The sequence below is a fragment of the Populus euphratica genome, unplaced genomic scaffold (assembly GCF_000495115.2).
Source record: "Populus euphratica unplaced genomic scaffold, PopEup_1.0 scaffold211.1, whole genome shotgun sequence".
In the NCBI taxonomy this organism is placed as follows: Eukaryota; Viridiplantae; Streptophyta; class Magnoliopsida; order Malpighiales; family Salicaceae; genus Populus; species Populus euphratica.
The window spans coordinates 128930-147078 of NW_011500020.1; the positions used below are offsets into that span (position 1 = coordinate 128930).

The following is an 18149-nucleotide window of genomic DNA, read 5'->3' on the forward strand; positions in this document are numbered from 1 at the left end:
CTTTTCTCCTTTGTTTTCTCTTTTTTTAAACTATAAAGACCTGGTTCTTATAGTTAAACAAAGACTGACTCGAATAGCAACTCGATCTAACATGGGCTTTTATATCAAAGCCCTCAATCCTAACCCTTAAACACATATAAACAAGACTGAAGGACAACTAGGCTATGTATAAGAGAGCTCTTGTGGTGTCAAAGATAAAATTGTTGAGGAAGCAAATAAAATAAAAAAATGACACACAAAACTCTTAAGGCATCATAAGTTTTAGCAAACAACACCAAAATTAAGAGGCGATAAAAGTAAAATCAACTTGAATCAACGTGTAAATCACTGGAAATGATAGTAAATGTGAGGTTTGGTCGAGAGCTAACAAATGATTACTAGGGTTTGGTCACTTTTGTCTTCTCTATAGAAGAAGACTATGATGCATCACAGGAATATATATAGTCATCAAAACAACAATGTGTGAATAGACCAAACTTTAGATCAATACTTATAAACTAGGACCTCTTTAAAGTTATTACTCTTAAAGCTCTAATTTTTCAATCAAGCCTGAAATTAAAGCCAAACAATTAAAATGTTTCAACTAGGTTCCTAACCCAGACTTTAAAATAGTTTATTAATTTCTTTAGTTTTTCAAAATAGCCCCAAGATTTAAAAATCCTTTTCGTTGAAATAAAGTTAGCTATAAAAATAAAAATAAAAAACTTTCTCAATTAAGCTCTTAATTAAATTAACAAAACCTCTTAAATTATGCTAAATTGACAAATCTGATTATTAATCCTTGAATTCCTTTAATTATAACTTATTTCAATTCAAATCCATCATTGAAAAAAAATTATCTTGTCCAATTATAGCTTGGAAAACATTTCCAATCAACTCGAGAATATTTATAAATTTTCTTGTTTCTAGATGTTTTTGAAAGAATTTTTAGCTATTTCTGAAAAATAACTCTAGTTTAAAAAGGGGTTGTAACATTATATCGATTATGCTAGCTGCTAGTCTTTTACTAGACAATTTGTACACACATGCCCATTGTTTAAAATGTACATTTAACTCCATGTACTTATATTGGAGGCATAACGACTAATTAGGGAGTAAGAACAGGACAAGCTAAGTTTATATTGTTTAATAATTAGAAATATATTTTATTTGAAATTCCTTAAATTAAATTCATTTAAATCAATTTTTGTATTTTTTTTCCTGAAGATGTTGATGGAAGGTCCTTTAAATTACTACAGTAAACTACTTAAAAATTAACGTTGAAATTTTTGTCACAAAAACATCAATGTTTTAACACAATGTTTTCTGTGGAAATGAGTGGCAATATATAGCTAGTACAACCTATTTCCTTTTCTCCCTTTTTTTGTTCTTTTTTCCTCTTCCCTTTTTCATATGGTTACCTTTTTATATTCCCCCAAGAGACCTAAGAAAGTAAGGGGAAACAAAAAAGAAAACCTTTGAGATGTTAGGTTAGATCACAATTAAGATCTTCTCTTCTGTTCATGGAGAGGTCCAAAAGATCCTCCACTACATAACCTGGGACAGCCTTCTCCCCATTAAGAGAAAATGAAAGTAATTAAGACTCGAATTAATGAAAGCCATCATATATCTACATTAACCATGTTTTAGTTAATAATAAGAGCAATACCTTCATATCCTAATTCAATGCCAACTGAGTTTGGAGCAAAATGAATAAAATCAAAAGTCTTGGGACTTAATCGATAATGCGGTAAACATGTAGGGACTAAATCAAAAGTTTTCCCGCAGTGCTGTGTGTGCCTAATTCCGTGTCTGTACGTATTTAGCAACAATGATCACAATAATTAGTAAATGCAAATTGATCTCAATCACCATCTTATCCTTTCACTTTCTAATTAGGCAATATCATGAGCTCAATCCCACCATAAGCACAACACAGTGCTAGTGAGTTATTGCATAGCTAGGCATAGAGAGAGAGACGGCAGGCCAATAGGAAATCCGGCGATAATCTAGGGCCTATCTACTTCTTTTGTTGTTGCATGTGAGGCCCCATATGTGTGGATTTTGTACCTCATCATTTCTAATTTCACAGCTTTTCTTAATTAGTTTTTAATTACACTGATAATAGCAGCTAAATAGCTAACTTTTGTATCCTTGCAAGAGTACAAACATAACCTCCTTATATCGTTCCCTGCCTCTATATATACTGAACTCTGCCTAGCCTCCTTCCACAACCACCACCACAGCATCTACTTGACCTCCCTATATTGCTAACAACTAGCTAGAACACGCCAAGATTACATATAAATGGCTCCTAAAGGTGACAACGTTGTTGTGTCTAGTATGAAGCTTGAGAAGTTGCTTTGCATGAAGGGAGGCAAAGGAGAGGCAAGCTATGCCAATAACTCTCAAGCTCAGGTTGCCGATTTCTCATTCCATTCTTGCATTTCTTTCTCATGGTTCAAGTTTCCTGACAGTTATATATACATAAATGTTTTATTGTGGACATGTATATGCGTATCAACAGCTGATTAGGTTGTTAAATTCCTTTAGGAGGTGGCTAGGTTCTATCAGTTAACTATGAACTCTCCTAATTAGGAGTTCAGTCTTACCGAACCATTTTATGTAGACGAGTTTTAAACTAACTCCTGAGTATCCATGCAGGCCTTACATGCTCGATCCATGCTTCACCTTCTGGAAGAAACCCTAGATAGGGTGCACCTAAACTCCCCAGAATTCCCTTTCCAGGTGGCCGACTTAGGGTGCTCATCTGGCAACAACACCATCCACATCATTGATGTCATCATCAAGCATATGATCAAGCGATTCGAGTCATCCGGACTCGAGCCGCCGGAGTTCTCTGCTTTTTTCGCCGATCTCCCTAGCAATGACTTCAACACCCTTTTCCAGCTCCTCCCTCCCCCGGCCAATTATGGGGGTAGTATGGAAGAGTGCCTAGCTGCTAGTGGCCATCGAAACTATTTTGCAGCTGGAGTTCCCGGCTCCTTTCACCGGAGGCTTTTTCCGGCAAGATCAATTGACGTTTTCCACTCGGCATTTTCCCTGCACTGGCTCTCTCAGGTTCTTTTCCCCCCCTTTAAACTTTGTTTTGCATGTTTAGTCAAGGGATAGCTTTTCTTTTCTTTTCTTTTTTAAGTTTTCTTATGAATGGCTAGGTGAAGCATTAATGCTACAGAATATGCAAACATTTTTAAATAACTGTTGATCAGGAAGTGCCAATGACTCGTTGCTCTGTGTTACATAACTCTATAAAAATAGCTTTGGTCATGTTTTTGAACTAGCTAGTGTCAATACGGTAGACAAAAGAATATATAGCTAAGTAAATAAGAATAAAATAATTAATAGCCTATACATAATCTTTTGTCGGTTTTTAGATGGTCAAAAGTCACGAGTCCATGGTTATTATCATCCTGACAAGTGTTGAAAGAAAGTGTATGAAATCTTGGGTGTGTAAATTCAAGGCGTGTTTGATTTTCAAAGCATCTTTTTAGAGGTGTGTTGAGTGGGTGGATGCTGTGCCTGATGGAGACAGGAAATAAGGAGAGAATTCTGGGACCTTGAGATTTGATTCAATTAAATATTTATTTTGTGCCATGAAGTTCATCAAGTTTTGAGGTATAGTTAACTTGCTAGCTAGATGAGTCTCTGTATTAATCAAGATCTACTCATCATTAAGTTATGAAAACTTGCTTGGATTTTAAAGTGAGCCCTTGAATAATTTAATTTCCGTGTGCAATAATCCATGAAAAAAACTTGGATTAGCGTAGTTAATCACTACTTTTTCTCAGAAAAGTTATTAATTAGCACCTGACATTAGATCAAAAGTCAGTTAAGCTAAATTATTAGGGGTATCTGAGAGCATGCATCGATCGCCAGCAAGCAAATCAAATTGTAAGTTGAGCAAATTAATTACAACTAATTACTCAAAGTGCATGGCTTGAATTGATCACGACCAATAATCTTGCAGGTGCCGGAGTGTGTTCTAGATAAGAGATCAGCAGCATATAACAAGGGGAGGGTGTTTATCCACAATGCAAGCGAGTCCACAACAAATGCATACAGGAAACAGTTCCAAACAGACCTCGCCGGCTTCCTAAGTGCAAGATCTCAAGAAATGAAGAGCGGTGGGTCCATGTTTCTTGTCTGCTTGGGCAGAACTTCTGCCGACCCCACAGACCAAGGTGGGGCTGGCCTCCTCTTCGGGACCCACTTTCAGGATGCCTGGGATGATCTTGTCCAGGAGGTAATCATCATTTCTCAAAAAATGCTCCTAATTCTTATGTTTGAGTGTGTGAACAGTCTTTATCCATTTTGCCTTCGAGACCAAAAAGCAAGGAAACACCATGCAGCAGGGGATATGATTAAACGCAGAGCTTACAAGACCATATTATGAGATGTCACTGGTCATTATTAGTCCTATTCAAATTGAACCGTTGATGCGATGGGTTCTAGCCATCCATACTCTGATCTCCATGTCGGCACTATGATAACTGTTTGCATATGGGCAGGCCATATTATTGATCGCCATGCTAGATTTATACAAGTGCTGACTTTTCTGTAGCACAACACAATCATAGTATACTTTTTTTATCTAGACAAGAAACTCATTTTTGGATCCATTATTTCATAAAATGATGGATTGTGGGGCTCAAACCATTGAGTTTGAGTACATACGTATGATATCATGTCTCTTAATCAACTACTCTAATCAGAATGGTACGTACTATAGATTATAATAATTAGGTTTTCATGGCTTTGAAGCCTATGAATGAATGAATATCTGTGTAGCTTGTGACGAATACAGAGGCTTGCTTACTGGTATTTTCTATGCTAATAATTGGACCTTTGATTACCATTATCTAAGTTTTAAGTGCTGCGTGGGATAGCTAGCTGTCGGCCCATCAGGCAGCTGCTGCTAATCGGCCTGGTTTGCAGATGAATCTAATTGGGCCGAGAATGGAAATGCTCGTTCCCTTGGTTTTTTTTTTTTTTTTTTTTTTTTTTTTTTTTTGGAGAAAACCTAGCTAGCTTTAGTTATGTGAACTTCTCAAAAGGGTTTCGGGACACTAACTGATGAATGGTATGCTGCTAATTAATCTCAGGGTCTGATTACTAGCGAGAAGCGTGACAATTTCAACATTCCAGTGTATGCACCAAGCCTGCAAGACTTCAAGGAGGTAGTGGAAGCCAATGGCTCATTTACCATAGACAAGCTCGAGGTTTTCAAAGGAGGGAGCCCTCTGGTCGTTAACCACCCTGACAACGCAGCTGAGGTCAGCCGAGCCATGGCTAATTCCTGCCGGAGTGTGGCCGGGGTCCTTGTTGATGCCCACATTGGTGATGGGCTAAGCGAGGAGTTGTTCTTACGGGTGGAGCACCGAGCCAAGAGCCATGCGAAAGAGCTTCTAGAGAAGCTGCAGTTCTTTCATATAGTTGCATCTCTTTCTTTTGCTTGAGAACAAAGGCAAGAAAAGGAGGCATTCGGAGAAAAAGGTGAGCCGGCAAAGGGGCTGCAGTTTCTTCGTCGACACTTTTCCATCTTTTCTCCTCTTTCATGTGAAGGTTTTTGTCATTGTATATTAAAGAAATATCGTCAAACACACAAGAGGAGGCAGAGACTGTGCTACACTTTCCTTTCTCCCTCAATTTGTGTGTTTTTGTGTGTGATTACTGACTATAGCTACCTTTATACTTGATGGGTGTTACGACTTTGTGTTCCCTTGAATCCAAACTAGGTAAATAAAGCTTGTAAAACGCTTCCTTTGGAGACCATTCACCAGCTTTTTATATCAATTCTGATAGACTTCATTTACTTTCCTTCAATTCTTTTCTCCTCTTCCCTTTGAATATTGTGGAAGGCTGTGGTGGCCTGGGGGGTCACTGGTAGTTATTTCAGTTGGAAAGTCCTTAATTAATTTGTTATCTTAAGCAAATTCTTGACCACTACAGCAGCCAGGGACCATGGCGCATTCAAACTTGCTTAGCAGTGCGACTAATTCAACGAAATGATGGCTTTTTAGCTGCGTGTGCATCACTGTTCAAAGGCTTGCAAAGTCAATTGTGTCAGTATCATTCCCCATTCAATGCTAAAGATTATAAACCTCTTTTTGACTCTCTACTAAAAGATATATCTAAGTGGTTGAAGTATATATTACTTATACTTTTACAATACTTTTTCTCTTTTGATACTTATACTTTTACAATACTTTTTCTCTCACAAAAGAATGAGCACACCTCACATAAATAAAAATTATAAAGATTAAGCTAAAGTTTTTATGGGATTATAATATAACATAGAAAGGTGAGAGAATGATTTTGACGCAATAAAGATTCAAAGCTTTTCAAAAGAACACAAGAAATTGATCAAAGCTTTTAGAATGAGAAATACCAAAGCATCAATGGTGAGAACAATTACAAATATTGAGATATTGTGTAAAGAGAATTCTTACTTGAAACCCATTGGATATTTATAAAAAAAAACATGAACAACTAGATGTTAGGCCCAATCAAGACTAGATTTTGCTCTTCCAAGTGGTTTCCTAAGATGTCAGAAACGGTTAGGTTAGATTTGTTTCAAGAATAATAAGAATACCCTTAAAATTATAAGTTTGTCATATTACTTCTTAATAGATGGATGGTGTAAAAAGACATGTGATAAAGTTTTTAACTATAAATTTATAATAAAATATTTTATAGTACAAGAGCACTTGAAAAAGTACCATGCTCTTTATTTTAGTGAAGATATCAAAAATATATAATAAAATAATTTTTCATGAGGTAATTTTCACTATGAAATATTTTGTGCACTTAAAATATTCTTGGAAGGAAAAATAGAAATAAAATATTTTAAGATGATTAAAATCATTTTATGATGTCAAATTAAATCATATAAAGATTTGATTACATAAAAATATAAGTTTGTCAATCTTGCATTCAAGGAGTTTATAGCTTTGGTTTTATGTATAGAAATTCCTACAACAATAATACTTTGATATACATATTAAATGCAACAGTATGTTATTATTATCAAAATAAATCATCTATAGGGTAGTGTTTGATTATTGTCTTGAGATAGAAGAAACAAGGACAATAAAGATAGAAAAGACAAAACAAGAAATAAAACTAAGACAGATTGTGTATGGTATTGATATACAAAATAAAGTAATTGTCTCTGTATTTCATTTGGTTATGGTAAGCAAGACAAAATAAAACATGAAAAAAGTATATTTTACTCTTAATATGTATTATTACCAAACTTACATAATTTTAAAAAAATTGATATTTTATTTTTTTATTTTAGTTTATATTAATTGTTGAAAAAAATAATATTATAATAATCCTAATTATAGAACCTAAACTAACTTGACACGTTGATTTGAGGCCTGAGTTGATTCAAGTTTAAGAAAAAATAGAGAAATGATTGACTCAATCTAGTTCAATCAAAAATCCAAGTCAAATGGAGATAAAAACAAGGGTCAAAAACCTGTTGATTTTTTCAAAAAAAAATAAAGACTTTCAGTCAACCAAGTTGATCAGTCCAACCCTTGACTTAAACCTTGTCTTGGATCAACTCACGCATCAAATTTTAAAATTATAATAAATTTCTAACATAAAATTATAATAATAATCAATTTTATTTTAAGTTGACTCGGGTCAACTCGGGTTATTCTTTCTAACACGTGACTTGAGCCTCACCTCAGGTCGACTCTTGAGTCGGATTTTAAAACTATAATAATTATTATTTTTGTTCTTATGTTAACCCAAGTCAATAGTCAATCTCACTAGTGACTCGAGCCTTACCTTGATCGACCTTTGAATTTGATTTAAAACTATTATAATAATTATTTTTATTCTTATACCGAGTCGGATAAATTTATGCCAACCCGACTAGAGACCCGGGGATTTTTCTTCAGATGGACCTTCAAATTGAGTTTTATAGCTATAATAATAATTATTTTTATTCTTACATGTCTTAGTTAGATAATTTTGAAACCAAAAATTTTTTACGATGATATTTTTTAAATAAAAAATAATAAATATTGTCTTTGTACCTTTTATTTTGAAAGTATATAAATTCACTCTTAAATTATCTTAGAGACAAATTTATTTTTATGTCATTGTCTATGTCTCTTCAACCAAACATATTTTTATCTCTATTGTCTCTATCATTTTTGTTCCAAGATAGTAACCAAATGTTATCTAAGTTATTAGAGACCTTTGGGCTAACATAATTAACTTCTTACCCATAATCTATATATAGAAAGTCATTAGGTTTTCTTGTTGCTTTAATACGAGGTAGTGACTTATTTTCTTTATCTTTTCTTTATAAGCTTGTTATCCGATGTCCCCCTACGATAATCATAATAATTAATTGTATAACTATTACTATATTTTTTTTCAGTTTAATAGTCAAAATACATATTAAAAAACAATTATCATTATATCTTACATGGTAAAAAGACAAAAACAAAAACAAAAATCCATTCAATATGACATATGTTAGGTGTTAGGTGTCATATAGTTAATCGAGTGGTTATACTTGGTATTTATTTTATTCATGCAAAACATATATTTATTATTATTTATAAAAACATCTTGATCTTTAATATTCATTTAAGTTTGATAAATAATTCTAGATTAAAGTTAAAGTCCCTGGAACCAAAATGTTCTATAAAAAAATTATAAAATGATTATAATTATATTGATTCTTATTACATCAAAGTATTGTTCTTAAATATTCCTGGTAATATTGTATTAAGTCTGGATATTAATTAGAGCTATTGAGAATAGTATATATTTTATTTTGTTTTATAAAATAAAGTAGTTGATCTCATAAACTAAGGTATGAAAGATTCTAAAATTAAAATGTAGGTGCATGTTAAATGATAAGTACACTGAACTAACCCATATCATGATTTCAAGTGAAAAGATTACTCATGTTTATGAAAAAAATCATGTGATGGTTGTATTTGTGGTCCTTACATTTGATATCACTAAGTTATCATATAATAGAAAATATTATTATTTTATTTTAACTATATATTGCCTTGATTAAAGATTACAAATGGACAAATATTCAGTATAGCATAACCTATACAAAAGTATTTAAATGATCAACTAATGATTTATTACTTTATGTGATCTATAAAAAATATATCATATTTTCTCAAATAACATTGATTATTAAATCCATAGGTAAAGTGAAATGAGATTTGAAAAAAAAATTCAAGTCTTATTCAAATAATCAATGATCATGGTATTGAGAACAAATATGATTTGACAAAGAAAACACACTACAAGCTCAAATGTTCAAATGAAATCATTCTTGAAGAATGGGATAGTAGTTACACTAAGAAATTGATCACTAAAAGGTTAAGTCAAATAACATATAATTTTTCTGATATTTAAAAACTCATGGCATGTTATATGCACTTGATTTTAAATGTAAAGTAATTAATTTATTGAATTGATAATGAGTTAAATTATTTAGTTTATTTAATCATGTTCAATATAGGATTACAATTTATATTCAAGCCAACATATTAGAAAAAAAAATTGATAATGAGTTAAATTATTTGGTTTATTTAATCATGTTCAATATAGGATTACAATTTATATTCAGGCCAACATATTAGAAAAAAAAAATTACACATTAAGAATCATTGATTAAAAAAAAAGTAAACTCATATGAGTAATGAAGTATTGTTTGATTATATAAAAATTTTAGAAGTTGATTATAATATAATTAATATAGGGGATTATAATTCTATACATAAAAAAATCAAGAACTTTGATTGCATAAAATTCTAATAATTGTTCTAAAATAAAAAAATTTGATATTATTCAATGCGTAAATTGATGTTTTATCATAAATAGAGTTTTTTTTTTCTATAAATAGAATGTTATACCTCATTTTCTTGACATACTATATATATAGAAATACAAGAAAGTAGATGATTAGCACTTAAAAGTGTATTTTTATCAAGGTTTTATATCATCATTTTGCACTTGAAATATCAATAACTCATTAGCTAGAGCATATTTTATAATAACATATCTAATAATATAAGATATCTTTAATTTATGGTAAATATTCATCTTAAATGCAGGCCTATCACATAAATTAAGGTATTAATTGAAGAGTTTAACTAATGAAATTGAGAAGACAAAGAGATTACTAAGATTAGAAAAGAGATATTATTGGTTTAGTTCAAATTGGAATACCATTCAGTTATTGGATCATAACTGGAACTGTAGAACTTCGATTTAGGTTTAGTTTATATGGATGGAAAGCTAAGACATAAGCCTAAAACTTTCCTGAGAGTCCATGATTCAAAAAGGTCATTTTCAAGTTCAAATTGTAGCAACAACAGAGAAGTTCAAATTTATCCTGCAGTCTAAACATTATTTAGTGTTTAGCTCGTATCTCGAGTTCTAGAAGTCCAAATGCACTAATTTATTTTATTTTATTTTTGAAATCTAGGACAATTTTCTAGAACTTTTATGAAGATAATCTGTTCAAATTCTGATATTAGTAATGATGTTTTGTTCAGACAAGAAGATAAAGATTGTCACTAAGTCAAGATGTGGTCACCTACTAAACAATTAGTCAACAAATCAATAATTTTAAATTTTAGCCTATGAAAGGAGATATTTGTCATGCATTTAGGTATTTTAGTTTTCAGATCAAGATCATTTTCTTACTTGCTTTCTTTCTTTGTAGTTTAATGTTCTAGTTTTATTTTATGCTATAGTTTCATTAATATCTTATTTGTGTCTTTCATTTTCTTTACTATACTTATATAATCATGTTATCCTCTTATTTATTTATGTTTTTCTTCTTCATTATATTTAGCTAAGTTTATTACGTCAAGGTGAAAAAGTTTCACTAATGGTGTTAGGATAAGTATAATATAAACTCAATATGGACTTCAATACTTATATCCTAAATAATTTGCTATTAACATGTCTTATTATTTTTATCTTCTGAATTCTTAATATCTTACTTGTTAAATGGTTAATCTAGATTTGTATTGTATAACACTTGGTACAACAAATGTTTGGCACTTTTATAGCCAATTGTATGGTATAACCTACACTTATACTATGAAAGGAACTTGATTTGTTGTTAACATAAGTTAGTATCATGAATTCCTGATAATATTTAAAAGTTTGGTGTTACTTAAATAATATAATTAATATGATCATGTTAATAATTTATAATAAGCTATTAATGACAAATCATCAAATTGGAACCTTCTTTGTGTGTGGTTTTTAGTTAAGTAATAAAAATAATTTATATTATACTTATTTGAAATACCATTAGTGGATCCCCTAACCTTGACATTTGTTTTTATCATTATTTGATCCTCATAATAATCTTAGATCTCAAAATCCTCTTTAACTTATTATTCTTGTTGTTGTTTGTCATTTGTATAGTTAAACTCCTTATGGTTTGACCCCAGTCTTGCTGAGTTGTTTACTACTTCGACACTTCTACACTTGGAAGAAGATATCAATCTTTTGGTCGTGTTAGTAGATATAAGAGCAAAGAACAAAAAAAAGTCAACACTCATTGCATACTAATTCATCTCTCTTAAAAAGGTTTTATGACCTAGTGATTAATGTGAATTACTATTAGAGGCTAGATAATTTAAAGACATGTGATTTGTGACAACATAACCTTAAAGAATTGATCAAGCACAAGAAACAAAAACTAATTTTCAAAAAATCTTTGCACTAATCCTAAACAAACATATTTAAAAATATCATTTTTTTCATTCATGTCTTTTAAGAAATCCAACAGTGCTAGTTGAGTCCTTGTCAAAAAAATAGAGTTGTTGATTGCTTATTTTAATTTTTAATGGTATTAATCATGAATTAATTTTATGTGTAAAAAAATAATTTTAAAAAATTGTTTTTCCTCTCATGTATGTAAAACAAAAAATATTTTGTTATTACAATTCTGACCAAATCTGAATGGAATTTAAAAATAAAAATAAGAGATTATGCCCCCACCAATAACAATGTTAACATTGTTGGTGCACTTGGTCGTGCATTAGGCTAGCATGTCACTAACATATAATTAAACATATAATTAATAGTTAAGGGTTACTACCCCACTATGAAAGCACTAGCTAACCTGACAAGCCTAGAGCAGAGCAAGGCTACTACTTCATATTATTGTGGAAGCTATTGGTAGCTAAAAAGTGTGCATACATTCCTATAGTTATTAGTGACAATGAAGAGAAAAAGAAGAAATTATAAAAGTTTTATGATTCTTCTAGTGTATATATAAAATATTAATTATAGATTAAACTTAAAATATTAAAATAAATTAATTATAAAATTAATTTCTTCTAATGGATTAGGATTAAATTAAGTTATTTAATTTAAAATTTGATTTTTATATTATTTTTATTTTTGTAATAAAAATACATTTAAATCTTAAAAAAGAAAAGATTCACCTCAAAATATATTTGTTGCATTAGTTATAAGAACTTATTATTTAACATTGCATAATAGGTTAATGCTTGAATTTTATAGTTATTATTATGTTTTGTACTTTCTAGAAATATTATATCTATTTTTATTTAGCTTTAAATGAATTTAAATTTATTATTAAAGGCCAATGTTGTTCATTTTATAATAATGTTATTTATTATGGATTTGTTATTTATACAAATAATTTGTATATACTGATTTAAATATGTTCATATTCAATGTAAAAAATAAGAAGAATATATTATATAATCAATACCTATCATATTTATGGTAGTGTATACTAAGTCATGTCAATGAAAAAAAATAGTTATATAAATATTTTGATCCTTTTGATTATGAATCAAATAAAAATTTTGAAATTTATTTATTGAGTAAGATAATAAAAACATCCTTTATTGGAAATAGTGAAAGAACAAACGAATAGTTAGGTCTAATACATACAAATATATATAGAAAATGAATGATTTGTGTCTTAGGTGGATAAACATGCTTAATTACATTCACTGATATTCACTTTGTATATGGTTATATTTATTAGATGAAATACAAGTTTGAATCATTTGAAACATTCAAAAAATTAAAAATAAAATTGAAAAATAAGCTGAAAATAATATCAAAATACTTCAATCACTCGAGGTGAAGAATTCTTAAGCCAACAATGTTAGAATTATCTAAAAGAGAATAGAATTTTCTTACAATGTACATCTAGAATACTACAATATAATAGAGTTTATAAAAGAAGCAATAGCACCATATTGGATGTGTCAATGCATGATAAACTATATAAATCTTCCACCTTCTTTCTAAAGACTAATGCTTACCTTTTAAATATAGTTGTAATAAAATATGTTGATAAGACTCAATATAAGATATAAAAGGGTAGGAAACCAAACTTATCATACTTAAATGTTTAGAGATTTGATACTTATATGAAGTGTATAATATCTACAAAGCTAAGAGCTAAATAAGATGAATAAAATTTTATAGGATATTTTAAGAAAGAAACTACTAGATATTATTTCTATAATCTTGTTGAGCAAAAGGTATTTGTCTCAAAACATTCTACCTTTCTAGATAAAAAAAAAATTCTTAAAGGGAGAAATGGAAGGAAAATAGAACTTGAAGAATTTCAAGAGCCACAAACTAAAATCTAAATAGAACTTATGCTTAAAGTTGTAAAATTACATATTCACTTTAAAGTTCCTTCATAAATCAAGTAAAACATATCTTTCACCAATGATATATGGATTTCTCATGAAAGCTAGAAATGATGAGTTGTACATATATGATGAGCTTAATAACTAAATGAAAGAAATACTTATATTGATTTAGAAAAATAGCTTAAGATCATAACATCCAAGATAGATTTTATGTACACCAACCAGACGTAAACCTTGGATAATCCACCTGAAGGGATAAAACTCATTAGATATAAGTAGATCTATAAGGAAAAAAAATTAATATGGATTGCAATGTTTAAATATACAAAATCAAACTAAATGCCAAATGTTATAGACAAAGCTAGGGAGTTGACTTTGATTAAACTTTCTTGTTAATAGTTATATTAAAATTCATAAGGATTTTACTTATAGGTTGTATGCCATGATTATGAAATTTGAAAAATGGATGTCAAGATTGCATTTTTTAATAGAAATCTTTATGGAGATGTGTATAATAATAATGAGTTAAAGAGAATTTTGAAATGTGAGATTAATGTAAATATTAAACAATGATAAAAATAAATATCAAGGTTAGAAAATCCACTAATTGTATTAAAAATAAATGTAATATAAACTATTTTTATTACTCAACTAGAAATGACACACAAAAGTGGTTCTAATCGAATGATTTATCATTAGTAGCTCATTATAAATTGTTAACATAATCATATTAATTATCTTATTTAAGTAACATCAAACGATTAAATATTGTCAGGTATTTATGATTATAACTTATATTAATAACAAATCAAGTTCTTTTCATACCACAGGTGTAGGTTACATCATACGGTTGGCTATGAAAGTACCAAGTATTTGTTGTATCAAGTGTTATACAACACAAATCTAGATTAATCATTTAACAAACAAGTTATTAAGAATTAATAAGATAAAAATGATAAGACATGTTAATAGCAAGTTGTTTAAGATATAAGCATTGAAGTCCATATTGAGTTTATATTATACTTATCGTAACACCATTAGTGAAATATTTTCACCTTGACATAATAAATTTAGCTGAACATTATGAATAAAAGAAATATAGATAAACAAGATAAAAACATAATTATATAAATATAGTAAAAGAAATGAAAAGTATGAACAAGATATTAATGAAAGCAAAACGTAAGCATTACCAAATAAATAAATAAAATAGCAAGAACATGATTATGATATTAAATCAAGATGCCTAAATGCTTGGCAAATGTCTTCTTTTATAGGCCAAAATTTGAAACTATTGATTTGATGACTAATTGTTGAATAGATGGCCACATCTTGACTTGATGACAATCTTTATCTTTTTGTGTGAACGAAACATCATTGCTTACATCAGAATTTGAACAAATAATTTTCATGAAAGTTCTAGGAAATTGTCTCATCTTTCTAATAAAAAATATATCGGTACATTTGGATTTCTAAAACTTGATATATGGGTTGAACATTGAACAGTTTCTGAGCTGCAAGATAGATTCTAACTTCTTTGATGTTGCAACAATTTGAAATTGAAAACGGCTTTTTTGAATCTTGGACTCTCATGAAAGTTTTAGGCTTATATCTTAGCTTTCCATTCATATAAACCAGATTTAAATCCAAGTTCTACAACTCAAGTTATGATCTAATAGTCGAATGGTGTTCCAGTTTGGATTGAACCAACATCTCTTTTCTAAACTTAGCCCTCTTGTTGTCTTTTCAATTTCAGTAGTTAAACTTATCAATCAATCCTTTCATTTATGTGATAGGTCTACATTTAAGATGAACATTTACCATAAATTAAAGGTATCTTATAATATTAGACATGTTATTATAAAACATGCTCTAGTTAAGGAGTTATTGATACTTCAAGTGCAAAATAATGATATAAAAGCTTGATAAAAATACATTTTTAAGTACTAATAAAAAATATATGAGATAAATTGATATTTTATTATTAATAGAGTTATGAGTTTTTCCCTATAAATAAATATTATTTCCATAAACTATATACATAGAAATACAATAGAGTAGATTTGATAGCAAAGAATAAAGAGAAAAAGAAAACACTAGCACTCAAGACATAACAATTGCTCTCTTGAAAGGGTTTAGGAGATTTCTAATCTAGTGATTCGTGTGAATTTCTATTAAAGACTAGATAATTAAACGGTTTATAATTTGCAACAATCTAATCTTAAAGAATTAATCAAGCACTCGAAGAAAGAATTCATCTTTAGAAAATGTTCACACAAATCCTAAACAACCTTATGTTGTCTAATGGGATCCAAAGGACTCATAATAAAAATATAAAAATACTATCACTAGAGTTAGGGTAAAGAAGTTTAAGAAAGACTTCAATGGATTTTACAAATACATATTTCAAAGTGGACTACAAAAGAGCAATAAATCAAGAAGAACAAGTTCAAATAAATTGGATTCATATTCAAGATGAGCTTGAAGAACATGGATTTTGACCAAGGAAGTAATTCGGCATCTTTGGACTTGTTTTGTCAAGTATTTTATGTTTTCAAATCCAACATGAAAAATCATGAATTATTTGGACAAAGTAAGTATAGTTTATTAATGAGATTTAATTGGAAGAAAAATCATACTCTACCTTGGACACTAAAGTAGCGGAAAAATAGATTCATGGGGACAAGAGAGTTTCATAGTCTAAATTTTAAATAGTGGTGGCACCATAAAATAAAATTTTAGAATATTTATTTTATTATTTTCATTCTTTCTAGTTTGTTTTTTGGGTTATTTTGGGCATAGTTCAAATTGGATCAAATGAACCCATTAAATTATCTTAGGGGTTAATTTTTAAAAGTATAAATATTTTTTTTATAATATTTAATTTTTATATTAGAATAGAGATTAATTGCTTCATATTGAAACATAAAGAATAAGGTATTTTTTTTCTTGCTTGTTTTTTTATTAAACCATACTCCTTAAACAATTAAATAATTTTTATTATGATTTTATATTTTTTATACTTATCTCTGGATAAGAACAATGTGTGGTAGTTATTATTATAATTTTAATATCTTGAGACAAGTTGTTCATTATATCAAGCTTAAGTATCATTCTTAAACTTGAATTAGATAAATGTTGAGTTCACAAATTTAATTAAAACATTCTGATTGTATTCAAATCATTTATGTATTTGATTATTCTTGTTTTGTAGTAAAACAATATATTGAGTAACTAAATTTTATATATATAATGGAGAAGGTCATGGATCTACACATACATGATTTATTCTTTTATTGTCTCCGAAATTTCTTAGTTTCTTTATTTTATTTTGTTTTGTTTATTTAGTTTTTGAATATTCTAAAATTAATTTCTCCTAAAACAATTATTACAATATTTTAAAACATTTAACAATACCATATTTTTTTTTTAAATAAGATTAGATACTATTACTACTGATGTTTGTTATTATTAATGAAAGTAAATTTATGAATCAAAGTTGTATAATTTGTTTTTTTAAAAAAATAGAATCCAAGAGGAATTAAGTCACGTTACTGTTTAAAGACTAAAATTATTAAATCTTATTTAATATATTTTTACAATATTTTAACATTAAATATAATAATTTTTTTCTTAATCAATCTCTTTTTTAATTGAAACTTGCTACTGAAATTATAGTAATTTTCTATTCAAAAATAAAAATACAAAGACAAATAAATCATATTTTTAAAACAAAGGAAATTCAACTGGAAAATAAAAATTAAATATTTTGATAAGAATTTATAAATAGGCATAGAATTTGTATTTGAGTTATTGAGTTTATCTTTTTATTTTTAATTTAGTAAACTAATTTTTTATTAAAAAACATACTTAAATATATTATTTACAAGCACAATAACACTTATTATTAATAATATTTATTTTAAAATCATAATTTTTTAATTGAAAAGATATTAATAAAAAATATAAAAAAATATTAATTGAAAAGATAATCACAACAACACTTTTTTGATTGTTAGTGCACAATAATGCAAAAACAAAAATGCACATGCGTTTCCAAAGTTTTTTTGACATTAAAAAAATATATAATTAACTATGAAACAATTGATAATATCATTGAAAAAAATCATAATAATCATAGAAGTAATGGCATACTTCTTCATTGCAAGCATGTTTTTATTCCAATAAATTCACTAACAATCAAAATAAAGGTTTCTTAAAATATTCAATCATTTGAAATACCATAAGGGAAATGCATGTTTTCATTCTAAACTCAATTTTCTTATCAATTTATCTTTTGATTATTTTAATAAAAAAATATTTTTTTAATTGTAATCATTATTCTCTAGATAAAAATGATCTTAAAAGAAAGTTAAGAAAACTAAAATAATGTTTCAATATTTTGTATGCGATCGAAGGTTAGAAAAAATAGTAAATTTGATAAAATCCTATTCAAAATCTATTTAAAAATAATTAGATCAATAT

General features: G+C 28.5%; 1 protein-coding gene across 1 annotated transcript; it reads left to right on the forward strand.

Moving 5' to 3' along the window:
* Positions 1-2040: 2040 nt before the first annotated feature.
* On the forward strand, positions 2041-5772 carry IAMT1 (IAA carboxylmethyltransferase 1). The gene is made up of 4 exons (XM_011049230.1): positions 2041-2397; positions 2644-3060; positions 3968-4243; positions 5103-5772. The coding sequence occupies exons 1-4, from the start codon at positions 2287-2289 to the stop codon at positions 5454-5456; spliced, it is 1158 nt and encodes a 385-aa protein (XP_011047532.1). The 5' UTR covers positions 2041-2286; the 3' UTR covers positions 5457-5772.
* The last annotated feature ends 12377 nt before the right edge of the window (positions 5773-18149 follow it).

Bases quoted from the DNA above. Each gene is read 5' to 3' on its own strand.
- IAMT1 (XM_011049230.1), top strand. From the start codon at position 2,287: ATGGCTCCTAAAGGTGACAACGTTGTTGTGTCTAGTATGAAGCTTGAG. The intron at 3,061-3,967 runs GTTCTTTTCCCC...ATAATCTTGCAG, and splicing joins CCCTGCACTGGCTCTCTCAG to GTGCCGGAGTGTGTTCTAGA. The intron at 4,244-5,102 runs GTAATCATCATT...AATTAATCTCAG, and splicing joins GGGATGATCTTGTCCAGGAG to GGTCTGATTACTAGCGAGAA.